Genomic DNA, 26,800 nt, shown 5'->3' with positions numbered 1-26,800 from the left:
CATGTCCAGCATTGTCATTCTGCTGCTGAGGTCTTGTTCCATGCTCTTGCTTTTTTTTGTTCCTGTGGTTATCATCTAAAGCCCTATTTGGACGGGATAAGTTTTACTGGGGGAGCTCAGGTAATGTAATTATGTGCACAAGCACAAATCACCACGTCCGTCATTTTTGTCCCGTACGAATCTGCCATGTCAGTCATTTTTACTTGGCAGGAAGGTTATTATCCCAGCCCTAAAAACATAATGTTTTTCGACAAACTTAACCCGTGCGAATCGTCATCCCTGTGTTTTGAGGGATATTACAGAGTTTAACAGGTGCTGCACCCAGTTTGGGTAAGAACATTAGAACAAATTGATGCTTAAAACAAAGTGCTATGCACGTAGCCTACAGATGAATGATCTGTTTTGTCACATATCAACTTATCTAGTGCCATACTTCTCTTTTAAAAGATAAAGTGGACGATATTGTGCCAATTAATTGATAAATTGCGAAATCTGTCAGGTAATTAAATGGTTCTTATTTATATGCATTATTATTTTGACTTTCTCTGAACTGAAGGCCATTAGGCCAATATTAGGTTATCCTGTCAGAAGGCGACAGTGAAATGCGGTAGGCGAAGTCAAACGCAGGACACAGAGCTTTCTGGAAACGTACTTTACTCGAAAGTAACCAGAGAAGAAAAACAATCTCCAACATAGGAGGAATAAACAACCCGCACATGAACACTGCCGATGACGAAATACAATAACACACAACACACAATGCACGACAGAGGGTTAAATAGGGAATACAATACAAGCTAATGGGGAACAGGTGTACACAATCAGGACAAAACAAGTCAAACACCGAAACATGGATCGGTGGCAGCTAGTACTCCGGGGACGACGAACGCCGAAGCCTGCCCGAGCAAGGAGGAGGAGCAGCCTCGGCTGATTCCGTGACAGTACCCCCACCTTGACGCTCGGCTCCAGCCGTGCGCCGACCCCGGCCTCGGGGACGGCCAGGAGGACGCGGAGCAGGGCGAGTCGGATGACTCCGGTGGAAGTCCCTCAACATGGAGGGATCTAGAATGTCCCTCCTGGGGACCCAGCACCGTTCCTCTGGACCGTACCCCTCCCACTCCACGAGATACTGCAGGCCCCCCGTCCGACGCCTCGAATCCAAGATGGAACGGACTGAGTACGCTGGAGCCCCCTCGATGTCCAACGGGGGCGGAGGAGCCTCTCGTACCTCACTCTCCTGGAGTGGACCAGCCACCACCGGCCTGAGGAGAGACACATGGAACGAGGGGTTAATGCGATAATTAATGGGCAGTTGTAACCTATAACATACCTCGTTCAATCTCCTCAGGACTTTAAAGGGCCCCACAAACCGCCGACCCAGCTTCCGGCAGGGCAGGCGAAGGGGCAGGTTTCGGGTCGAGAGCCAGACCCGGTCTCCTGGTGCATACACCGGAGCCTCACTGCGGTGGCGATCGGCGCTCGCCTTTTGCCGCCTGATGGCATGCTGCAGATGGACATGCGCAGCGTTCCAAATTTCCTCAGAGCGCCGAAACCACTCGTCCACCGCAGGGGCTTCAGTCTGGCTCTGATGCCAAGGTGCCAGAACCGGCTGATAACCTAACACACACTGGAAAGGCGTAAGGTTAGTGGACGAATGGCGGAGGGAGTTTTGGGCTATCTCTGCCCAGGGAATATATCCCGACCACTCCTCTTGCCGGTCCTGGCAATATGACCTCAGAAACCTACCCACATCCTTGTTAACTCTCTCCACCTGCCCATTACTTTCGGGGTGAAAACCTGAGGTAAGGCTAATCGAGACCCCCAGACGTTCCATAAATGCCCTCCAGACTCTAGAGGTGAACTGGGGACCCCGATCAGACACTATATCCTCAGGCACCCCATAGTGCCGGAAGACGTGTGTAAACAGGGCCTCAGCAGTTTGTAGGGCAGTAGGGAGACCTGGCAGGGGAATGAGACGGCAGGCTTTAGAAAATCAATCCACAACGACCAAGATCGTAGTGTTCCCCTGGGAGGGGGGAAGGTCCATGACAAAATCCACCGATAGGTGAGACCACGGCCGTTGTGGAACGGGTAGGGGTTGTAACTTCCCCCTGGGCAGGTGTCTAGGTACCTTACACTGGGCGCACACCGAGCAGGAGGAAACATAAACCCTCATGTCCTTAGCTAAGGTTGGCCACCAGTACTTCTCACTAAAGCAGTGCACTGTCCGACCAATACCCGGATGACCAGAGGAGGGTGACGTGTGAGCCCAGTATATCAAACGGTCGCGAACCTCGAGCGGCACGTACCTCCGACCCTCTGGACACTGTGGAGGAGTAGGGTCGGAACGTAACGCCCGCTCGATTTCCGCATCCACCTCCCACACCACCGGTGCCACTAAACAAGACTCTGGGAGTATGGAAGTGGGCTCAATGGACCTCTCCTCTGTGTCATATAGTCGGGACAGGGCGTCTGCCTTAGCGTTCTGGGACCCTGGTATATAGGTGAGCTGAAATACAAAGCGGGAAAGAAACATTGACCACCTTGCCTGGCGAGGATTCAGCCTCCTCGCTGCCCGGATGTACTCCAGGTTACGATGGTCAGTCAGAATGAGAAAAGGGTGTTTAGCCCCCTCAAGCCAATGTCTCCACACCTTCAGAGCTTGAACCACAGCCAGCAGCTCCCTATCCCCCACGTCATAATTGCGCTCCGCTGGACTGAGCTTCTTAGAATGGAAAGCACAGGGGCGGAGTTTAGGTGGCGTACCCGAGCGCTGAGACAGCACAGCGCCGATCCCAGCCTCGGAAGCGTCCACCTCCACCTGGAATGCCAAAGAGGGATCCGGATGCGCCAGCACCGGAGCCGAGGTAAACAGGTCCTTCAGACGTTTAAATGCCCTGTCCGCCTCAGCTGACCACTGCAGGCGCACCGGACCCCCCTTTAGCAGAGAGGTAATGGGAGCTGCTACCTGTCCAAAGCCCCGGATAAACCTCCGGTAGTAATTGGCAAAACCCAAGAAGCTCTGCACCTCCTTTACCGTGGTGGGAGTCTGCCAATTACGCACGGCAGAAACGCGGTCAATCTCCATCTCTACCCCTGACGCGGACAACCGATGTCCCAGGAATGAGATGGACTCCTGGAAGAACAGACATTTCTCCGCCTTCGCATACAGGTCATGCTCCAACAGTCTACCAAGCACTCGACGCACCAGGGACACATGCTCGGCTCGTGTAGCGGAGTATATTAGAATGTCACCACAACACCCTGTCCATGCAAGTCCCGGAAAATTTCGTCCACAAATGATTGGAAGACTGAAGGAGCATTCATTAACCCGTATGGCATGACGAGGTACTCATAGTGACCCGAGGTGGTACTGAATGCTGTCTTCCACTCATCTCCCTCCCTAATGCGCACCAGGTTGTACGCGCTCCTGAGATCCAATTTTGTGAAGAATCGCGCCCCGTGTAATGACTCCGTCATACTAGCAAACAGAGGGAGAGGATAGCTGTATTTGATGGTGATCTGATTTAGACCACGGTAATCAATACACGGGCGTAAACCCCCATCCTTCTTCTTCACAAAAAAGAAACTTGAGGAAGCAGGGGAAGTAGACGGCCGTATGTAACCCTGTCTCAAAGATTAGGTGACGTAGGTCTCCATAGCGGCCGTCTCCTCCTGAGACAGAGGATACACGTGACTATGTGGAAGCGCAGCGCCTACCTGGAGGTCTATCGCACAATCCCCCTGTCGATGAGGTGGTAATTGAGTCGCCTTCTTCTTACTGAAGGCGAGAGCCAAATTGGCATACTCAGGTGGAATGTGCAAGGTGGGAACTTGGTTCGGGCTTTCCACCGTCGTTGCCCCTACGGAAACGCCTACACACCGCCCAGTACACTGATCAGACCATCCCTGGAGAGCTCTCTGCTGCCATGAAATGTTGGGGTCATGAGCTGTTAACCAGGGAAAACCCAACACCACGGGAAACCCAGGAGAATCAATCAAATACAAACGTACTATCTCCTCATGACCCTCCTGCGTTTTCATCCGGAGAGGCGCCGTGACCTCCCTAAACAACCCTGACCCCAACGGGCGGCTATCTAGGGCATGAATGGGGAAGGGCACATCAACAGGTACGATAGGAATCCCTAACTTATAGGTGAACTGGCGATCGATAAAATTCCCAGCTGCGCCTGAATCTACTAGTGCCTTATGCTGGGAGTGAGGAGAAACCTCGGGAAACACCACTTTAATACACATATGATCAGCAGAGAGCTCTGGGTGAGTTGGGTGCCTACTCACCGGGAATGACTCATCAGTGCGTCGCCCACTGCTTCTATTCCTAGGAGACCCCCACCAGCACCGACCAGCAGTGTGTCCTCTGCGGCCACAGTTGGTGCAGAGGACGGCCTCCCTCCTGGTCTCCCTAGCACCAGCACCCCCGAGCTCCATAGGGGTCGGCTCGGAAGTGCTGGGGGATGGAATGGACGGCCCCGAATCCAGACGTCCGCGGGTAGCCAACAGGGTATCCAGGCGAATCGACATGTCCACCAATTCCCGACGCACGTCCTCCCTCAGGCTGCATCTGTAGTGGTCGATGAGGGCCCTCTCATTCCATCCCGTGTTGGCAGCTAGCGTCCGGAAGTCCAGTGCGAACTCCTGCGCGCTCCTCCTCCCCTGTCTAAGGTGGAATAGACGCTCACCCGCCGCTTTACCCTCTGGGGGATGATCGAATACTGCCCGGAAGCGGCGGGTGAACTCCGCATAGATGACCGTAGTGGCGTCTATCCCACCCCATTCGGCGTTGGCCCACTCCAGCGCCTTGCCGGACAGACAGGAGATGAGGGCGGACACGCTCTCGTATCCCGAGGGCGCCGGGTGAATGGTTGCTAGGTAGAGTTCAACCTGGAGTAGGAAACCCTGACACCCGGCCGCGGTGCCATCATAAGCCCTCGGGAGCGAGAGCCGAATCCCACTGGACTCCGGAGATGGAACGATGGGTATGGCTGATGGTGGTGGTATCGTAGGAGGAGGTGTGGGCAAACCTCCACTCTCCCATCGCCTCAAGGTGTCCATCACCTCTTGCATGGTGGTGCCCAGGTGCTGGATCCTGGCCTCTTGGTGGATTACGCGCTCCTCCAGTGATCCCCTTGGCACCGCCGATCCTGCTGACTCCATGATGGTGTGTTATTCTGTCAGAAGGCGACAGTGAAATGCGGTAGGCGAAGTCAAACGCAGGACACAGAGCTTTCTGGAAACGTACTTTACTCGAAAGTAACCAGAGAAGAAAACAATCTCCAACATAGGAGGAATAAACAACCCGCACACGAACACTGCCGATGACGAAATACAATAACACACAACACACAATGAACGACAGAGGGTTAAATAGGGAATACAATACAAGCTAATGGGGAACAGGTGTACACAATCAGGACAAAACAAGTCAAACACCGAAACATGGATCGGTGGCAGCTAGTACTCCGGGGACGACGAACGCCGAAGCCTGCCCGAGCAAGGAGGAGGAGCAGCCTCGGTTGATTCCGTGACATATCCCTAGACATTTGAAATATCTTGACGCCTAGAAGAGCCTCCATTTTTCCGTCATAACGGTCAATTTTGATTGAGGAAAAAAAAGAATTACAGAGGCAATTTGGTAAAAACAAATAATGTCCGAATCGTCCACTGGAAAAACGGACATGCTAGGGTAATAATTACATAACCGACATTCCATAGTAATACTAGTCCCGTGTAAATAGGGCTTAAGACTATTGTGTTGGATCAGTGCTAAATATATCTATAGAACACTACAGTAGCCTATAGGTTTTTGCGTCTTTGCAGTAATGAATTTTGGTTCCCTGTTGGTTCTACCACCTGTTCCTAAGAAAATTATGAAAGTGAATGTCATGTCTGCTGCTTCAGCCATCCCGCACCCACACACACACACACACACACACACACAGACACACACTTATTGTGTGCCACTGCCTGTGTGCTCAACTTGTGCAGTGTGGGGTGGTCAACGGTGGGAATGATGATGATATGACCAATGAGAGAGCGAGAGAGAGAGAAGAGAGGAGAGAGAGATCTGTTTGCCTGGTAGAGATATGTTTGATCTGTCATCAGCTATAATGCCTGGTAGAGATATGTTTGATCTGTCGTCAGCTATAATGCCTGGTAGAAATATGTTTGATCTGTAATCAATTATAAACCCTAAACTCCCGAGTGGCGCAGTGGTCTAAGGCACTGCATCGCAGTGCTAGCTGTGCCACTAGAGATCCTGGTTCGAATCCAGGCTCTGTCGTAGCCGGCCGCGACCGGGAGACCCATGGGGCGGCGCACAATTGGCCCAGCGTCGTCCAGGGTAGGGGAGGGAATGGCCGGCAGGGGATGTAGCTCAGTTGGTAGAGCATGGCGTTTGCAACGCCAGGGTTGTGGGTTCGATAAAATAATGTATGCGCTAACTGTAAGTCGCTCTGGATAAGAGCGTCTGCTAAATGACTAAAATGTAATGTAAATGAGATCTAGTGAGTTAGACTAATGCATGCCAGTAGCTTTGAGTGCCTCATTGGCCGTCTACTGTATACAGCACACTCACTCTCACTATTGGCCTGTACATGGTAGCTACATTATGTACTGTTTCTTATTGAGTGTGCGTGGGCCATTAGTTGACCTGGTTGCAATTGTAAGCAAAATGCAGGAAATACTATGACAGTATCTTATCATGATCAGGATAACCCAAACAAACTCTGTCCTCAATAATGGTAGACCCTGAAGAAGGCACAGTGATGCCGAAACGTTGGTGGTTTTTTACCCAATAAATTACTGGGAGGTTATTCATATGGAGTGTGCGACTCTCTTTATATTGATAGCTTACAGTTGATTCACCGTTAGTCAGCACCTCCACACAAAATAATTTTCTCTGGGTGTGCGGCAGCTCAGGCTTTTTATTAGGTTCATATTAGAACACTTCATTTCAGAAGGTGTATGTATGCATGGTCAGTAGCAGTACATGCTTTAGTTTACACCCAGTGGAAGTTATGTTAGTCTGTGATTGTGAATGGGTTTTCTTGGCAAAGATGACACAGTTGTAGAATCCCTTGAGGCCATGAGGTGTCTGTGTGAGTCTGGAAAAAGAGAGATGAGTGTGTGGAACAACCCCCTCACTGTGTTAGACTGTTAGCTCTCTCTATGTCAGATGTCTATGTCTGGTGTCTAGCTACCGTACTGCATACATGGTTTGTTCTGCGTAGAGTTGAACTGTGTGTGGCCCAGCTGATACTAATCAATGTCCTTCTTCCTCTTCTCTCCTTTTACTCTACAACTGCTTATTCCTCTTCTTCTTCTTTCATTTTACATTGACATTTGAGTCATTTAGCAGACGCTCTTATCCAGAGCGACTTACAGTTAGTGAGTGCATACGTCTTTCCTGTCTTCTAGTTCTTGGCTTCTCTTCTCTTTCATCTCTCCTGCCTTCTTTAGTGCTTCCCTAGTCTCTTCTTAATGTGCTGAAATACTGTAGGTAGTAGATGTCTATTGTCTATTGTTCCGTCTTCTTCTCTGGTGACTCGCTGCTCCCTCTGCTGTCTGAATGTATGTACTGCATGCATTTTAAACACCAAGGGGTGACACTGGCTGACCTAATGGAGAAGAAGAAAGGGAAGTTTGGCTGGTTCAGCCAGTCAACAGAGTCACATGGTAAATTGTGCTGTGTGTGTGTGTGAATGTGTTTTGCCCTCCCTCATTTCCTTGCTTTGCTACTGGCTTGATGTGTGCTTGTCCAATTGTTGTGTTCAATCATCTTAACTCACTCTTCATTTCACTCAATCAGCCTCTTAGTTAGATCTGTGTCCTCATTTTGTCCTGAGTCTTTGATAAAGTATTACAAGCAGTGAGTGGGTGGGTTTGTGGATTAATCATCAGAAGTACATGAGACACAACCAGCAGGTTTTAGGCTTCTAGAGGTTACGAGAGGTCATATGCATGTTGTAGCGTAGAATTCTCCAGAAATGGACCAAAGGTGAATAAGGTATATATTGTCTGCAGAATATATTGACATGTTGACTATGGAAAGGGTATCCATATTTATAATGAATGAACAGAGATAGATTGCCTTATAGACATCCATAGTGTGGTAATTTCAAGTCATTCATTGTCATAATTATTTATTTTGTAGACTTGTTTTCTTCAATTTCTGTGCATTGTGGTTTGGATTTTTCCCTTTAGATATTTTGTGGAGTATTTTTGACCCTGTACTTGAGCATATGGTTTGTACAGCATCTGCACAGATCCACTAGTATAATGTTTCAAGCCCCTTTAGAAACCACACTATTGTTATCCCATTCACATAGTAAACACCATGGATGATCTGTGCAGGTGCTGCATTGTCTACTTCTGAATCAGCCCTCTGTATTCTGACAGTCAATGATGGTCCTCAAAGAGCCCTGTACTAAATCATGAGGATATGAAATCATGACATGGTTACTAGATTTAAACCATAGAACCGAAAACACTCACCCATAAGGGTTCTTTAGGTCTGAAACTCAGAGCCATCGTTCGATTGGATCTCACCTTACTTCCTGTGTTTGTGTGATGTCACAGCAAGCATGCCCGCCAGCGAGACAGAGTCTGTGAACACTGACAACCCCAACAGAGAGGACGATAAGACTAACTGCTGTGGACCACTCTGGTGAGTCTGTCTGTCTGTGTCTGTGTCTATGTCTGTGTCTGTCTGTCTGTCAAGGTTCAAGATTCCTTTCTACCTGGATAGACTATTGGCTTGAAAAGCTACTGTAATACGTCTTTCATGCAAATGGTTATTAACAATATGATTCTTAATTTTCCCAGTCAAAAAATTACAAAATCAAAGTACAGGTCAGTTCTCTGTCGGTACTGTGTGTCATTAATGTTCTTTGCATGGTCCTGGCATTGTGGAGACTCATCATCACGTGCTTGTGTTTTTCCCCCACACACACTCTGTTCCTCCTGATCAGCCACTGCACTCCTGCCCATGTCCTCTTCATCATCACCACATTCTCATCATCATCATCATTATTATATCTGCTTTTTGATTAGTCTGTGACACATAGATTGAGATCTTCTGTCTAACAAGCATGATTTCATTACAGTTCACAATTAACCTGTGCAAGAAATCCTGTGTTGATCAACCAGCACATAACACCACTTCCTAGTTCGGGTCAGATTGTGACATCATTTCCTCTCTCTTGCAGTCGACGATGGCGTCGCTGGAACCGGTTCTGCCGCAGGAAGTGTCGTGCTGCCGTGAAGTCGGTGTCTTTCTATTGGCTGGTGATCATCCTGGTGTTTCTCAACACGCTCACCATCTCGTCAGAGCACTACAACCAACCTGACTGGCTCACTGAAGTACAGGGTGGGTAGAGGGTCAAAATTGTATTTTCCAATTACATACCCTCAGCATAATGTGCACTTTACAGTGTCCTTCTCAGGAACCCAGTATACATCCTATGATCTCTATGAATCTTGCAATCTGCAATGTTATTGTACTACAGTGTCCTTGATAATCAGACAATGCCTATGACATACCCAATAAAATGTTACTGTATATCTGCAGTATACTGTTTCTGCAACCCTTCCTACCAGATCTCCATAGCAATGATCTTTATAACTGGAACATGTTGTACTGTAATGTCTACATGCTGATGTCCTCTGCTCTTTGCTCTCCAGATGTGGCCAACAAGGTTCTGCTGGCTTTGTTCACGTGTGAGATGCTGGTGAAGATGTATAGTCTGGGCCTGCAGGCCTACTTTGTGTCTCTGTTCAACCGCTTCGACTGCTTCGTGGTGTGTGGCGGCATCGTGGAGACCATCCTGGTGGAGCTGGCCATCATGTCTCCTCTGGGCATCTCTGTGTTCCGTTGTGTCCGCCTGCTACGCATCTTCAAGGTCACACGGTGAGACTGGGAGACTTCAGGAGAGGCTGGACATAGACTGATGTGGTAGAGGTGTATAATGGGCTAAATGTTTACCTCTGTGATACTTTCACGTCGTATCTTGTTCCTTGCTCACTGGTTTGATTAGTCAATAACTGTTGGAATATCAATGTCTAGGTATGTGTGCATTCATCTTAACCCTCTCTCTCTCCCATCTAGCCACTGGGCATCTCTCAGTAACCTGGTGGCGTCGCTGCTCAACTCCATGAAGTCCATCGCCTCCCTCCTGCTCCTGCTCTTCCTGTTCATCATCATCTTCTCCCTGTTGGGCATGCAGCTCTTCGGAGGCAGGTTCAACTTCGACGAGACGATAACCAAGAGGAGCACCTTCGACAACTTCCCCCAGGCACTGCTCACAGTGTTTCAGGTAGGCCGCCTCTACCTGGGGATTATTGACCTATTGACCTGTTGTGATGATGTTGTAATGACGTTGAGATGCTGTTGTGGTGACGTTGCAATAACGTTGTGATATGACGTTGTGATGACTTGTAATAACAACATTGTGATAATGTCATGATGACGTTGTGATGACATTGTGTTGACTTGTAACAATAGCATTGTAATAATGTTGTGATGCGATGTGATGACGTTGTGTTGACTTGTAATAATAGCATTGTAATAATGTCGTGATGAGATGACGTTGTGATGACATTGTGTTGACTTGTAATAAAAACATTGTAATAACGTCGTGATGGGATGACGTTGTGATGACTTGTAATAATAACATTGTAATAATGTCGTGATGGGATGACGTTGTGACGACATTGCGTTACTGTGTTGTGTGACTCAGATCCTGACAGGCGAGGATTGGAATGCTGTGATGTATGATGGCATCATGGCGTACGGTGGTCCCTTCTCGTCAGGCATGGTCGTCAGCATCTACTTCATCATCCTCTTCGTCTGCGGAAACTGTATCCTGTTTCTAAAACATGGCTTCCACTGCCTGTAGTCATCTAGAATTTAGATCAGTGTTATCCACTGGTTCGAGAGCCGTGCAGGCGTTTGTTGCGCCCCAGCACTAACACACCTGACTCAGCTAGTCATGAGTTACTCTTTATGAGTACTTAGTTTGTTGAATCAATTACATTAGTCCTGAGCTGGAACAAAATCCTGCACACATTGCAGGCCCACAGGACCAGGAGTGAAGAACAGTGCATTACATTGAAACGTTAGGTGAATGTTGTATCTCTGTTGCCCTTAAGTCTTGTGTGTAATCAGACATCCTGCTGAACGTCTTCTTGGCCATCGCCGTTGACAACCTGGCAGATGCAGAGAGCCTGAACACAGCCCAGAAGGAGGAAGAGGAGGAGAAGGAGAGGAAGAGGAGTTCCAGGTAATGCCAATACTGTCTGGCTGATAGGAGATGGTTATTGTTGTTTTTCCTCCTGACCTGACATGGAGGTTGTCTTGTGTTTGGGGTCATTTTCTCCAGAAGTGACACAGACAAGACAGATGATCTGAAACCTGAAGGCCAGGATGGGGAGATCAAGGTAATCACAGACTTTTAGTTTCAGTGTTTAGAAAGTCAGAGGAGAACAAGCCATAACCACACAGAGGCACCATTAGATAACAAATTGTGCTGATAATCATTGGATATTTTTCACGTATACATTCTTAGCAACTTAGAATGATACAGTGAGGTAAAACCATATGGCATTCATAACAGTACTGATACAATGCTCACATGTCATTTGTGTCTGCATGGGTGTAGATTCCATTGGAGGAGGAAGTGGAACAGGAAAAGGAGCCATATCCCACTCCAGATACTCCAGGTAAACTCATCTGTTCTGAGGTCAGTATCCTAGCTTTGGTGCTATAGCTTCCGTGCCCTGACACTGCTTTGTCTCTGATCCTGGATCTCCCCAGTTGGTGATGATGACGATGATGATGACGATGATGAGCTGCCAGAGGTTCCGGTTGGGCCACGCCCTCAGAGGCTGTCAGACCTCGGCATCAAAGAGAAGACTCCGCCCATCCCTGAGGGCAGCGCTTTCTTCATCTTCAGCAACACTAACCCGTGAGTAGGCCTCAGTACAAACATAGGATATTATGCACACACACACACTGACTTTTTTGCATACCGTCCCAACAGATCCATAGATGACGCAATCTCAATTGCTCTCCATACTGCCCTCACCAACCTAGATAAGAGGAATACCTATGTGAGAATGCTGTTCATTGACTACAGCTCAGCATTCAACACCATTGTCCCCTCCAAGCTTGTCACCAAGCTTAGGACTCTGTGTCTGAACACCTCCCTCTGCAACTGGATCCTGGTCTTCCTGACGGGCCGACCCCAGGTGGTGAGGGTAGGCAACATCACCTCCACCACACTGACCCTCAACACAGGGGCCCCAAAGGGTTTGTGTGCTTAGTCCCCTCCTGTACTCCCTGTTTACCCACGACTGTGTGGCTACGCATGACTCCAACACCATCATCAAGTTTGCTGACGACATGACGGTGGTTGGCCTGATCACAGGCGATGATGAGTCAGCCTATAGGGAGGAGGTCAGTGACCTGGCAGTGTGGTGCCAGAGAAACAACCTCTCCGTCAACGTCAGTAAGGAGTTGATCGTGGACCACAGGAAACAGGGGCGTATGCACGCCCCCAAACACATGCGCACAGTTGTGAAGAAGGCGCAACAGCGCTTCTCCCTCAGGAGGTTGAAAAAATCCTCAAAAAGTTATACAGCTGTACCATTGAATGCATTTTGACTGGTTGCATCACTGCCTGGAATGGCAATAGCACCGCCCTCGATCGCATGGTGCTACAGAGGGTGGTGTGGACAGCCCAGTACATCACTAGGGCCGAGCTCCCTGCCATCCAGGACATCTATATCAGGCGGTGTGGCCGTATGGCCACCACTCTTCCGTAAAGCCCACAGAGCTGGGATTTACGGAAGAGTGGCCAGAAAAAAGCCATTGCTTAATGAAAAAAATAAGCAAACACGTTTGGTGTTCGCCAAAAGGCATGTGGGAGACTCCCCAAACATATGGAAGAAGGTACTCTGGTCAGATGAGACTAAAATTGAGCTTTATGGCCATCAAGGAAAACGCTATGTCTGGCGCAAACCCAACACCTCTCATCACCCGAAAAAGGCCCGGAAAATCGTTAAAGACTCCAACCACCCAAGCCACAGACTATTCTCTCTGCTTCCGCACGGCAAGCGGTAATGGTGCATCAAGTCTGGCACCAACAGGCTCTTGAACAGCTTCTATCCCCAATCAATAAGACTGATAAATAGCTAACAAAATAGCTACACAGACTATCTGAGTTAACCTTGTATCTTTATTGACCTAGGTTTATCTCTAAGCACACTCACAGGGCAATACACACACACACTCGCTCAATCACACATAATATGTAGATACATTTATACGGACTCTACACACCCGCACACCCACTCACATACAAGCTGCTGCTACTCTGTTTATCTTATATCCTGTTGCCTAGTCACCTTACCCCTATACATACATTTAAGTATTAATCCCCCTAGGCTTTTTTTCTATTTTGTTGCATTACAACCTGTAATTTAAATTTAGATAATGTAATGGACACACACAAAATAGTCAAAATTGGTGAAGTGAAATGAAAAAAATAACTTGTTTCAAAAAATTCTAAAAAATAAATGACGGAAAAGTGGTGCGTGCATATGTATTCACCCCCTTTGCTATGAAGCCCCTAAATAAGATCTGGTGCAACCAATTACCTTCAGAAGTCACATAATTAGTTAAATAAAGTCCACCTGTGTGCAAAGTGTCACATGATCTCAGTAAATATGCACCTGTTCTGAAAGGCCCCAGAGTCTGCAACACCACTAAGCAAGGGGCACCACCAAGCAAGCGGCACCATGAAGACTTTGAACATCCCACGGAGCACCATTAAATCCATTATAAAAAAATTGAAAGATATGGCACCACAACAAACCTGCCAAGAGAGGGCCGCCCACCAAAACTCACGGACCAGGCAAGGAGGGCATTAATCAGAGAGGCAACAAAGAGACCAAAGAGAACCCTGAAGGAGCTGCAAAGCTCCACAGCGGAGATTGGAGTATCTGTCCATAGGACCACTTTAAGCCGTACACTCCACAGAGCTGGGCTTTACGGAAGAGTGGCCAGAAAAAAGCCATTGCTTAATGAAAAAATAAGCAAACACGTTTGATGTTCGCCAAAAGGCATGTGGGAGACTCCCCAAACATATGGAAGAAGGTACTCTGGTCAGATGAGACTAAAATTGAGCTTTATGGCCATCAAGGAAAACGCTATGTCTGGCGCAAACCCAACACCTCTCATCACCCGAAGAACACCATTCCCACAGTGAAGCATGGTGGTGGCAGCATCATGCTGTGGGGATGTTTTTCATCGGCAGGGACTGGGAAACTGGTCAGAATTGAAGGAATGATGGATGGCACTAAATACAGAGAAATTCTTGAGGGAAACCTGTTTCAGTCTTCCAGCGATTTGAGACTGGGACGGAGGTTCACCTTCCAGCAGGACAATGACCCTAAGCATACTGCTAAAGCAACACTTGAGTGGTTTAAGGGGAAACAGTTAAATGTCTTGGAATGGCCTAGTCAAAGCCCAGACCTCAATCCAATTGTGAATCTGTGGTTTGACTTAAAGATTGCTGTACACCAGCGGAACCCATCCACCCTGAAGGAGCTGGAGCAGTTTTGCCTTGAAGAATGTTCAAAATCCCAGTGGCTAGATGTGCCAAGCTTATAGAGACATACCCCAAGAGACTTGCAGCTGGAATTCCTGCAAAAGGTGGCTCTACAAAGTATTGACTTTGGGGGGGTGAATAGTTATGCACGCTCAAGTTTTCAGTTTTTTTAGGTCTTATTTCTTGTTTGTTTCACAATAAAAAAACATTTTGCATCTTCAAAGTGGTAGGCATGTTGTGTAAATCAAATTATACAAACCCCCCAAAAAATCTATTTTAATTCCAGGTTATAAGGCAACAAAATAGGAAAAATGCAGAGGGGGGTGAATACTTTCGCAAGCCACTGTATCTACCTCCATCACTCCAGTATCCCTGCACATTGTAAATATGGTATTGGAACTGACCCTGTATATAGTATGCTTACTTACTTACTTACTTGTTGTGTTCTTCATATTTCTTCTTATTTCTCGTGTGTTTTTTTAAATAGTATTACATTGTTATTGATTATTGCATTGTTGGGTTTTGAGTTTGCAAGAAAGGCATTTCACTGTACTTGTTCATGTGACATTAAAACTTGAAACACACACACACACTCACTCACAAATAATGTGTAATTTCATGGCTTTCTTTCTCAGGGTCCGGGTGGCCTGCCACAAGCTGACCAACCACCACATCTTCACCAACCTCATCCTGGTCTTCATCATGCTGAGCTCTGTGTCTCTGGCTGCTGAGGACCCCATACGCAACTTCTCCGCACGCAACATCGTATGTATACTGCAGCAGCAGCCTTTTCTTTGACATTCAAAATAACAATTAAAGCTGCAATATGTCACTTTTTGGGTGACCCGACCAAATTCACATATAAATGTGAGTTATAGATCTATCATTCTACTTGAAAGCAAGTCTAAGAAGCGGTAGATCTGTTCTATGTGCGCTATTTCTCTGCTTCTCGTTCTTAAGTTCAGTTTTTGCGTCGATTACTTCCGGTTTTGTACACCAGCTTCTAACAGCTGAAAATACTATATTTATGGTTATTGAAAATATATTTCACAGCGGTTTAGATGGTACAATGATTCTCTACATTATACAGTTGAAGTCGGAAGTTTACATTCACCTTAGCCAAATACATTTAAATTCAGTTTTTCACAATTCCTGACATTTAATCCTAGTAATAATTCCCTGTTTTAGGTCAGTTAGGATTACCACTTTATTTGAAGAATGTGAAATGTCAGAATAATAGTAGAGAGAATGATTTATTTCAGCTTTTATTTCTTTCATCACATTCCCAGTGGGTCAGAAGTTTAGATACACTCAATTAGTATTTGGTAGCATTGCCTTTAAATTGTTTAACTTGGGTCAAACATTTTGGGTAGCCTTCCACAAGCTTCCCACAATAAGTTGGGTGAATTTTGGCCCATTCCTCCTGACAGAGCTGGTGTAACTGAGTCAGGTTTGTAGGCCTCCTTGCTCGCACACGCTTTTTCAGTTCTGCCCACAAATGTTCTATAGGATTGAGGTCAGGGCTTTGTGGTGACCACTCCAATACCTTGACTTTGTTGTCCTTAAGCCATTTTGCCACAACTTTGGAAGTATGCTTGGGGTCATTGTCCATTTGGAAGACCCATTTGCGACCAAGCTTTAACTTCCTGACTGATGTCTTGAGATGTTGCTTCAATATATCCACATCATTTTCCTTCCTCATGATGCCATCTATTTTGTGACGTGCACCAGTCCCTCCTGCAGCAAAGCACCCCCACAGCATGATGCTGCCACCCCCGTGCTTCACGGTTGGGATGGTGTTCTTCGGCTTGCAAGAACCCCCTTTTTCCTCCAAACATAACGATGGTCATTATGGCCAAACAGTTCTATTTTTGTTTCATCAGACCAGAGGACATTTCTCCAAAAAGTACGCTCTTTGTTCCCATGTGCAGTTGCAAACCGTAGTCTTGCTTTTTTATGGCGGTTTTGGAGCAGTGGCTTCTTCCTTGCTGAGCGGCCTTTCAGGTTATGTCGATATAGGACTCGTTTTACTGTGGATATAGATACGTTTGTACCTGTTTTCTCCAGCATCTTCACAAGGTCCTTTGCTGTTGTTGTGGGATTGATTTGCACTTTTCGCACCAAAGTACGTTCATCTCTAGGAGACAGAACGCGTCTCCTTCCTGAGCGGTATGATGGCTGCGTGGTCCCATGGTGTTTATACTTGCGTACTATTGTTTGTACAGATGAACGTGGTACCTTCAGACATTTGGAAATTGCTCCCAATGATGAACAAGACTTGTGGAGGTCTACAAATCTTGGCTGAATTCTTTTGATTTTCCCATGATGTCAAGCAAAGAGGCACTGAGTTTGAAGGTAGGCCTTGAAATACATCCACAGGTACACCTCCAATTGACTCAAATGATGTCAATTAGCCTATCAGAAGCCACTAAAGCCATGACATCATTTTCTGGAATTTTCCAAGCTGTTTAAAGGCACAGTCAACTTAGTGTATGTAAACTTCTGACCCACTGGAATTGTGAAACAGTGAATTATAAAATGAAATAATCTGTCTGTAAACAATTGTTGGAAAAATTACTTGTGTCATGCACAAAGTAGATGTCCTAACCGACTTGTCAAAACTATAGTTTGTTAACAAGACATTTGTGGAGTGGTTGAAAAACGAGTATATTCAACTGTATATTGCTTGTTTTGTCACAAACTGAAATTAGGTGAACTATTAACTTTTTTGCAACCAATTTCTGCATATTGCACCTTTAATAGCATCAAGATTACTTTCATGAAAGTAATTTGACTGTAATTTTACAGTAATGACATTAAGATCATGTTTAACAGTGAAATGGAATATCCATGTTAAAAAGAAAATGTTAACTAAAAACTCAAACCTACACTCAATAGCAGTGGTTATAGATATTTTGTTATCAATTTAGGATGGTTGATGCATTCTGAAGTTGTTGATATCATGTCATGTGGTGATGCCTTGAACTCCTGTTAAACTTTCACATTGCCTTTTGCAGATACTTGGTTATTTTGACTATGCTTTCACGGCAATCTTTACTGTTGAGATCCTGTTGAAGGTAAATGCTTTCCCCTGTGTGTGTGTGTGTGTGCTGTGCTCTACTGCTTGTGTAGTAACAGTCCAACCTTCTTGTTGCTTTCCAGATCCTAGGCTATGCAGATTATGTCTTCACTAGCATGTTTACCTTTGAGATCCTGTTGAAGGTAACCTGGTTTCTATGACAACCATAGCCTTGCTGCACTCCCCTGTCTACTGTATGTCGCCTGTTTGTAAATGGCGCACATTTTTTCCTGTTTGTCTCTTAGCAACCATCACGACACCTCTTTTAACCACAAACGGACCTGAAGCTCAATAGATAACACCAGATGTTATCCGATGAGTTGTTGTTCTTTTAATTTGGAGCCAAAATAGCGGGCAATATGTATTTTTTTTTCTTTTTTTTTGTGTAGCATGGATCACTCTTATAGCATAATCCACTGCCTTCTTATTGTGTACAGTTTAAACTGCACCCTGTAAAGATGAGGGTTCATGGTAGGTCACCTCTTTGTGAATCTCCACCATAGAGATTCTTTCCCTGGTTGGTAGATCTGTTTCTCCTTTAGCCAACAACTCCTTTGTCATTATGAGTTTGGCCTGAACTAAAGAATAAACAGATCTGACATGCTTTCCAGACCCAATTCCCTTCTGCTGCTCAGCCCCCCACCTGTGTGTTCTCTTTGCTTCATGTGAGGACTCACGTCCGCATCCTATTGGTCATACGTTTGTTTTGGTATGATGTCGTCATCCTTCCCCCTCGAGTACTTCCACAGAATGTGCATGAAACCACGACACACATGAATGACTCTGAAGCAATTTGACTACACTTTTGAATGCAACCTTACCCCCCCCCCCCATCTGGTTTGGGGGGTTTTCATACACTTGTTTACCTCTCCCCTGATGCAATGCCCATGTTTCGTGTTTTAAGCCTGGGCTTGAAGATGCAAATGACAGAACCAATAGATTACTAGTAGATTCATGGAATGCAGTTTGAGCAATCTTTGTTCTAATCTTTACATGAAATGAATAGCATATCTCTGAAATAATATGTCCAATGTCAGAACGGTTCTCATTTGTCAATGTTTTCAATGGCATTGCCTGTGTGTGTGTGTGTGTGAGAGAGAGAGAGAGAGAGAGAGAGAGAGAGAGAGAGAGAGAGAGAGAGAGAGAGAGAGAGAGAGAGAGAGAGAGAGAGAGAGAGAGAGAGAGAGTCAGACTGAGTATAAAACACAGTGACCTGTCCCCCCCAGTGATAGGTACCCTGTAGGCTGCACAACCCACACTGCTGATTATACTGAACACAGTATCTCTCTATGTCCAGTTAACATTCTATGTCTCTATTGTCTGATATGCAATTTCATGTTTTCTTTGTTGTATCTGAGTTTCTGTAGAAACCAATTTTTGTGGCATTGAATAGTATGTGTAGGAGTTTGAGTAAGAGTGGAACTAGCTCTGTGTGTAGGTGGACGTGTTTCACTATACTTGTGTAGACCAGAAGTCCCCACAAGAACTATAAAAAAATTTGACTAACTGGAGAATAGTAAACTAACAAAAATTTCACCTACTGGGGACATTTTCTTAGTCCCCACAAGGAAAAATGCTATTTCTAGGGTATTTAGGATTAAGGCTAGAATTAGTGTTAGGGTTAGAATTAGGGGTTAACGGGTAGATTTAGGGTTATGGTTAGGTTTTTGGGGTTAGGGTAAGGGTCAGGGTTGGGTTTAGGTTTAGGGGTTAGGGAAAATATGATTTTTAATGGGAATCAATTGTGTGTCCCCCACAAGGTTAGATAAACAAGACTGTGTGTGTTTGTCTGCCCACGTCTATGTCATCTACATTTATAGCTAAAGCTATTGTGTCTAGTAAGAGACAGCCCAATGTATAAGGTCAGTATATCTGATGCCAGTTTCTCTGTGTTCTCCAGATGACAGCGTTTGGGGCTTTCTTCCATAAAGGAGCCTTCTGCAGGAACTACTTCAACCTGCTGGACCTACTGGTGGTGGGAGTCTCTCTGGTGTCCTTCGGCATTCAGTACGTAATCAATCAATCCATACATTCATCAATCAAGCAACCAACCAATGTGGCCATAACTGTCTGTGTTTGGTGTTCAGGTCATCTGCCATCTCGGTGGTGAAGATCCTGCGTGTGTTGAGGGTGCTGCGGCCCCTTAGGGCCATCAACAGAGCCAAGGGCCTCAAGGTGAGACAGGGGTCCCGTGGGCCACAGTGGAACAACTGTTTAACAACGCACCCAGAGAAAACCTATTCTAACTAGTACACTTCCACAAGGGAACCGACTGTTGAAATCCCCTGTAAATCATCATGCTAAGGGTACAGGGTTCAATAAGGTCATTCGTCCCTGACCTTTTCTCTCTCGTCTCCTCTGCTTTTGACCCCTGACCCTACAGCATGTGGTCCAGTGTGTATTTGTGGCCATCAGGACCATTGGTAACATTATGATCGTCACCACGCTGCTACAGTTCATGTTCGCCTGCATAGGAGTGCAGCTCTTCAAGGTACCTACCTCCATTACAGTGTGACAGAATGTCAATGATAACACGGTGGACACACTGAGTGTTGTGTGTGCAGTAGTGTGGGATAGAATAGCAGCTGTTAATGTTCTGTTCTCTCGCTCAGGGCAAGTTCTATCGATGCACAGACGACGCCAAGTCCAGCCCAGAGGAATGCAAGTGAGTTGGATTTGCTCTCCATTTTTCTCCCTGTACTATGCTGAATACAATTGTAAGCTTATCATTGTGTGTGTGTGTGTATGTTTGTCTGTTAATGTGTCATACAGATATGTAAATCTGTGTGTAGAACTATAACTTCTTCTCTCCTTGTGTAGAGGCACATACATCCTGTATAAGGATGGAGACACAGTGTTGCCTGCAGTCAGAGAGAGGATCTGGTACAACAGCGACTTCAACTTTGACAACGTCCTCATGGCCATGATGGCTCTGTTCACCGTCTCTACGTTTGAAGGCTGGCCTGCGTAAGAGCCTCTCACAGACGCACGCACACAGCAAACGCATACGTGAACATACACACTCCCACGTATGCGTATCCAGACACGCATACATTTTCACGAAGCGTCTCACTGATTAGGGTGTTTGTTTGTTTCTGTGGCTCAGTCTGCTGTACAAGGCCATCGACTCCAACAGAGAGAATATGGGTCCCATCTACAACTACCGCGTGGAGATCTCCATCTTCTTCATCATCTACATCATCATCATCGCCTTCTTCATGATGAACATCTTCGTCGGTTTCGTCATCGTCACCTTTCAGGAGCAGGGAGAGAAAGAGTACAAGAACTGTGAGCTGGACAAAAACCAGGTAAGAGCCTAGTGTGTGTGTGTGTGTGTGTGTGTGTGTGTGTGTTTGATTAACTCTGTGTTCTCTCTACCCTCTCCAGCGTCAGTGTGTAGAGTACGCTCTGAAGGCTCGCCCGCTGCGGAGGTACATCCCTAAGAACCCCTACCAGTATAAGTTCTGGTATGTGGTCAACTCCACTGGCTTTGAGTACGTCATGTTCGTGCTCATCATCCTCAACACACTGTGTTTGGCGATCCAGGTGAGTCCCTACTGCTATGCCTTTATAGCCCTCTATAGCCCTCTATAGCCCTCTATAGCCCTCTCTCTGTTCTCTTTCTGTCTCTCTGTGTGTGTCTCTGTCTGGGTCTATTTATCTGTCCCTCTATGTCTCTCTGTCTCTCTCTGTGTTCTGTGACATTTTGTCAGACTCGTTAACTCTATATTTATTTTTCTGTCTATATCTCATCATGCTTCTTTCTGTTCTCCAATGCCACCTTCTCTCTCTTTCTCCAACCCTCTCTCGCTCCCTCGCTCTCCATTTCCTCAGCACTATGGCCAGTCCCACCTGTTCAACTACGCCATGGACATCCTCAACATGGTCTTCACTGGCGTCTTCACTGTGGAGATGATCCTCAAACTCATCGCCTTCAAACCCAGGGTGAGTCAGTCAGTCGGCCTGCCTCTCAGCTTGCATCATAGACCAGTTATCTCACCCCTCTCCCTCCTCTCATCCCCCTCTCCCACTGTCAAGTATTTCCCTCTGTAATATTGACCTTAACACTCCCCGCTCACCCTTTCCCTCTCTACTTCTTACCCTCCACTGACCATCCTACCCCTCTCCCTACCTTCCCCTGCGGTGCGCTCTGTACCGTGGCCTGTAGGGGTATTTTGGGGACGCCTGGAACGTCTTCGATGCCCTGGTGGTGATCGGCAGCGTAGTAGACATCATTCTCAGTCAGGTAGATGTGAGTATTGTAATAGACCTGCCCTTCCTTCCTCCCTCCTTCCCTCCCTTCCTCCCTTCCTTCCTTCCTTCCTTCCTTCCTTCATTCCTTCATTCCTTCATCTTTTTCTAGACTCACTCGATCCACTTTCTGGTCCTAAAGCCAGTCTGTTGGCTTCTTGGCCCAGTGTCAGGGCTGGTCACCCATAGGTCTAGATCAGGGTTCCTCAACTGGCGGCACGGCCCTCAGATGGCTTTATTTGGCCCCCCATGTTTTCTGAACAAAGAAAACAGACGTTGTTTTTTTTGTTGGACATAAAAAAATGTAAAAACACCAGGAAATCAGCTCCAAGTTATTTTTATTTGGGGAATCTGTCTCTAAGTATTTCCCCGCATAATAGAGGAACACGTGATCATATACAAATGTAAGCAAGGTTTGAAATTATGATGTTTTAGTGAAAGATTATATCTGTCTGTGATTCTTGCGGTCAATTTGCAGTCTACAAATTATTTGTAATTATGTTCCGGCCCCCCGACCATCCGCTCAAGAAAAAATCGGTCCGTGACGGAATTTAGTACATGATCCCTTGTCTGGACTGGTGTTGGGTCTAGGTCTATGGTGGCCAGTTACTCAGCACTGTGTAGGCACTGTATCAGTGAGAAACGTATAAGACCTTATAGAGCAGGGTTCTTCAATTCCGGTCCTGGAGGGCCGAAACACCTCTGTTTTTCATCCTCTCCTTCTAATCAGGGGCTAATTCAGACCTGGGACACCAGGTGAGTGCAATTAACTACCAGGTAGAAATAAAAAACAGAAGTGTTTCGGCCCTCCAGGACCGGAATTGAAGAACCCTGTTATAGAGGGTTGTAGGGTTCATAACAGATCATAGTCAGAAGAACTTCATTCACTGTTTCATATGTATAAGTTGGGCTCCTTAGAGGCTTGCATCACAGGAGGCTGCTGAGGGGAGGACGGCTCATAACAATGGCTGGAATGGAGTTTATGGAATGGTATCAAACACATGGAAACTGTATGTTTGATGAGTTCGATACCATTCCATTAATTCCCTTCCAGCCATTACTATGAGCCCGTCCTCCCCAATGAAGGTGTCACCGGCCGCCTGTGGCATGCATACGTCTTGTATTCTCACAGACAGTGCCACTCAGACGCTTTTTCTACTTCTTGTTGTATTCTTTCATGTCTTAACTCATGTGTATTTTCACATCTCTCTATCCTTCTCTTTCTGCCTCTGTTCTCTCTCTGTTCTCTCCCCGTCTCTCCCCTTCTCTTTGTGCCCGTGGGCTGGCGCTTACAGCACTATTTCTCTGATGCATGGAACACGTTTGATGCCTTAATTGTTGTTGGTAGCGTCGTTGACATTGCAATCACAGAGCTCAATGTAAGTAGCCATCTTCATGTCACTTGTCCTGTAGCATTATTGGAGGGAATGCCTTGCAATAACATCAGGGTTACATTCAAGATCCCCAAATGGTTTCATGTCCCAGACATGTTCATTAACTATGGTAGATAGCTCTTTGGAAAGTTGTTGCTCTATCTAGCTGTTTAGAAGCATTGACAATCATGAATGCAACCCTATGAGCCTTGGAGATCAACATTTGGCATGTGATATCTAGAAATGTGATGACAACTGAGTCAGATCTTTACCAGATTTGTAAGATTTTATAATGATAGGACAGTTTTGAAACACTCTAAGGCAGTGGTATTCAAAGTCGGGGTCGCGGGGGAATTGCAGTGGGGCCAAAAAAGTACAGATTATTGTATGGGACAATATACAGAAATTGAGTTTTTTTAATGTAAAAATCTAAATGTAGTGATTTTAAGGTTGTGTCATTAGATTTGGGGTGTGGTGGGGTCGCCAGAAATTCAAGTGAACGAAATTAGGTCCCCGCTGAAAAAGTTTGAATACCACTGCTCTAAGGGTTATTGCGATGACTCCCTCCAATATGTTGTCTAGATTAGGGATCCATGCTTGGTGCTGTTCTGTGACTGTGTGTCATCATGAAGTTTGTGTGGCTCTGTCTTTTCTTCTGTTTGGAATACAAATCTAAACACACATATGGCCTTACACACATACACAAAAACAGAGTGTCTTACTACATGGTAAGTGAGTTAAGTGAAACAATATATTTATATTAGTCAGGTTAGTCATATTGTAACATACTGTCATAAATGTGTTTGACCAATGAGTGACAATCACATTGGATATTTACTTTAATGATTTAATGTTAAACCAAGTTTGTATTTCTGGGACCTCCTCATTATCTGGTACCGGTCAAAGTTTTCTTTCTTCACCTGTGTAGAATTGTATGGCACGTTTTATGCACTGAACATGCTACTGTGATCATACTGTGCTAAGTTACTGTGATTCTGCTTTGCATGAGAGGCAAAGATGATGGTGTCCAGAGTCAATAATGTTGCTTACTGTAACATGTCTGTTATGGATGTTCTATGATTTCTGAGTTTTATTAAAGAAGTTACAATCATATTTTTCTGGGTTGATTGAATCAACAATGAAGAAATGTAATGACATTGTTAAGCAGTCGTAAGATAAGTAATTATGTCTATAACAATGTCAATGACTAATTGATGACATCAATGATATGAGTGATGAAACAGTCAAGTTGTTAGTGGTTAACCCAGACCTTTGGTTTCAAGGCCCTCCCAGTGGTGAAGGTGATTGTGGAGCCAGGGGTAAGAAGCCCCTCCCACTACCCCACTCTTCCTCATCGTCATCGTTTCTGTTGTCAGTCAGTCAGTCGTCACGTTAGTTTGGAATGAAATATCATGTTCTGAATTACATTCTTTATTGAGGCTTTGTCTTGCCTGTTTTGTGGCCTGGTACCATGGACAAGATCAATTCTGGTTTGGGATCTTGCTCGTGTTGATAGTCATCTCATTATCAGTCTTTTGTTATGTTGTTTTGTTCATGTTTGACCTGGATCATGTAGATGCTGTGGGTTTGCTTGTTTCTAAAGCAGTCATTCAACGGAGCATGTGTCTGGACATTCCCACCAAGTCTGGAGACATGCCCCTGTATGAAGCTCCTGAGTGGCGCAGTGGTCTAAGGCACTGCATCGCAGTGCTAACTGTGCCACTAGAGATCCTGGTTCGAATCCAGGCTCTGTCGCAGCCGGCCGCGACCGGGAGACTCATGGGCGGCGCACAATTGGCCCAGCGTCGTCCAGGGTAGGGGAGGGAATGGCCGGCAGGGATGTAGCTCAGTTGATAGAGCATGGCGTTTGCAACGCCAGGGTTGTGGGTTCGATTCCCAGGGGGGGCCAGTATAAAAAAAAAAAATATAAAAAAAAAGGGTTTCACTAACTGTAAGTCGCTCTGGATAAGAGCGTCTGCTAAATGACTTAAATGTAAAATGTATGACTCCTAGGAGTGGGGACACTTGTCTTTGGTGGCTACTGTATGTATGTGGCTGTGTATGCATTGCATTCACACAAGTCAAGGACTCTTGCATGTTCTTCTACCTGAATGCGTACACACATGCACTGATGTGCACCCACCCACACACACACACACACACACACACACACAAACTGCATGTTGATCTCTGGCCTGCTCCTAGCTGTGTGTTAAAGCAGAACCATCAGTCCTATGGGTGTTCCACCTCCTGTTTCTCTCTCTGTCTCAGAACACAGAGGACAGCGCTCGCATCTCCATCACATTCTTCCGCTTGTTTCGAGTCATGCGATTGGTCAAGCTGCTCAGCAGAGGGGAGGGCATCCGAACGCTCCTGTGGACCTTCATCAAGTCCTTCCAGGTGAGAGAATAATCCACTCAGGTAACAGCGGAGTCATACGGGTCAGACTGTAACCATACAGGTGAAGGTGCACCTTTTCTTCCTGAGTCTGAACACACTACTGAAACTGTCTTTCTCTCTCTGGCATTCATTCCTAGGCTCTTCCCTATGTTGCCCTCCTAATAGCCATGTTATTCTTCATCTATGCTGTTATTGGAATGCAGGTAACTGACAAACATTTCTCTTTGAATTGACATTATGATTAGCTTATCTACAGGACTTGTTCCTTCGTAACACACTGTGTTGTTTGTTTCAGGTGTTTGGAAAGATCGCCATGGTAGACGGCACACAGATTAACCGCAACAACAACTTCCAGACCTTTCCTCAAGCTGTCCTTATGCTCTTTAGGTGTGTGTGTGTGTGTGTGTGTGTGTGTGACTAGTTTGTTTATTATGTGTCATCATATTGTGGTGTGCTAGGGACAAGTTTGGCAGCAGATCAAGCTAACGTGTATACGGTTATGGATGTTGAATAGTTGTGGTTGTGTTGGGGTCATAATATGACTTGAATGTTCTCAGGTGTGCTACAGGTGAGGTGTGGCAGGAGATCATGCTGGCATGTCTGCCAGGGAAGCTGTGTGACTCAGAGTCAGACTACAACCCTGGAGAGGAGAGAACCTGTGGCAGCGGATTCGCCTACATCTACTTCATCAGCTTCTACATGCTCTGCGCCTTCCTGGTACACACACACACATTCACACAGCATGTAGACACACGCACGCACGCACACACACATACAGTCTTGTACAGCTAACCTTGTGGGGACACACAATTCAGTCCTATTCAAAATCCTATTTTCCCTAACCCCTAAACCTAAACCTAACCCTAACCCGTACTCTTACCCTTACCCTCACCCTAACCTTAACCCAAAAACGTAACCTAACCTTAACCCTAAACCTAACCCTAGCTCCTAACCCTAAAACTAACCCTAGCTCCTAACCCTAACCCTTAACATAATTCTAACCCAAACACTAATTCTAACCTTAACCCTAAACCCCCTAGAAATAGCATTTGATCTTGTGGGGACTA

General features: G+C 46.0%; 1 protein-coding gene across 1 annotated transcript in view; it reads left to right on the top strand.

Annotated features, from left to right (window-relative positions):
• LOC121538133 (voltage-dependent L-type calcium channel subunit alpha-1D-like) overlaps positions 1 to 26,800 on the top strand; it is an 80,546-nt gene that overhangs the window by 41,981 nt on the left and 11,765 nt on the right. The window contains exons 10-34 of the mRNA XM_041845924.2: positions 8,599 to 8,686; positions 8,845 to 8,871; positions 9,228 to 9,388; positions 9,703 to 9,928; positions 10,127 to 10,334; positions 10,758 to 10,878; positions 11,186 to 11,300; positions 11,400 to 11,457; positions 11,679 to 11,739; positions 11,834 to 11,984; positions 15,266 to 15,395; positions 17,648 to 17,707; positions 19,610 to 19,716; positions 19,797 to 19,884; positions 20,093 to 20,200; positions 20,322 to 20,374; positions 20,530 to 20,676; positions 20,816 to 21,017; positions 21,097 to 21,255; positions 21,544 to 21,654; positions 21,878 to 21,961; positions 25,605 to 25,733; positions 25,871 to 25,936; positions 26,029 to 26,120; positions 26,291 to 26,450. Coding sequence (XP_041701858.2) covers positions 8,599 to 8,686; positions 8,845 to 8,871; positions 9,228 to 9,388; positions 9,703 to 9,928; positions 10,127 to 10,334; positions 10,758 to 10,878; positions 11,186 to 11,300; positions 11,400 to 11,457; positions 11,679 to 11,739; positions 11,834 to 11,984; positions 15,266 to 15,395; positions 17,648 to 17,707; positions 19,610 to 19,716; positions 19,797 to 19,884; positions 20,093 to 20,200; positions 20,322 to 20,374; positions 20,530 to 20,676; positions 20,816 to 21,017; positions 21,097 to 21,255; positions 21,544 to 21,654; positions 21,878 to 21,961; positions 25,605 to 25,733; positions 25,871 to 25,936; positions 26,029 to 26,120; positions 26,291 to 26,450 — 2,912 coding nt within the window. The remainder of the gene's footprint in view (positions 1 to 8,598; positions 8,687 to 8,844; positions 8,872 to 9,227; positions 9,389 to 9,702; positions 9,929 to 10,126; positions 10,335 to 10,757; positions 10,879 to 11,185; positions 11,301 to 11,399; positions 11,458 to 11,678; positions 11,740 to 11,833; positions 11,985 to 15,265; positions 15,396 to 17,647; positions 17,708 to 19,609; positions 19,717 to 19,796; positions 19,885 to 20,092; positions 20,201 to 20,321; positions 20,375 to 20,529; positions 20,677 to 20,815; positions 21,018 to 21,096; positions 21,256 to 21,543; positions 21,655 to 21,877; positions 21,962 to 25,604; positions 25,734 to 25,870; positions 25,937 to 26,028; positions 26,121 to 26,290; positions 26,451 to 26,800) is intronic.

The sequence above is a fragment of the Coregonus clupeaformis genome, chromosome 24 (assembly GCF_020615455.1).
Source record: "Coregonus clupeaformis isolate EN_2021a chromosome 24, ASM2061545v1, whole genome shotgun sequence".
In the NCBI taxonomy this organism is placed as follows: Eukaryota; Metazoa; Chordata; class Actinopteri; order Salmoniformes; family Salmonidae; genus Coregonus; species Coregonus clupeaformis.
Note: the sequence above shows the minus strand (reverse complement) of the source record. Positions and strands in the feature narration are given on the sequence as shown.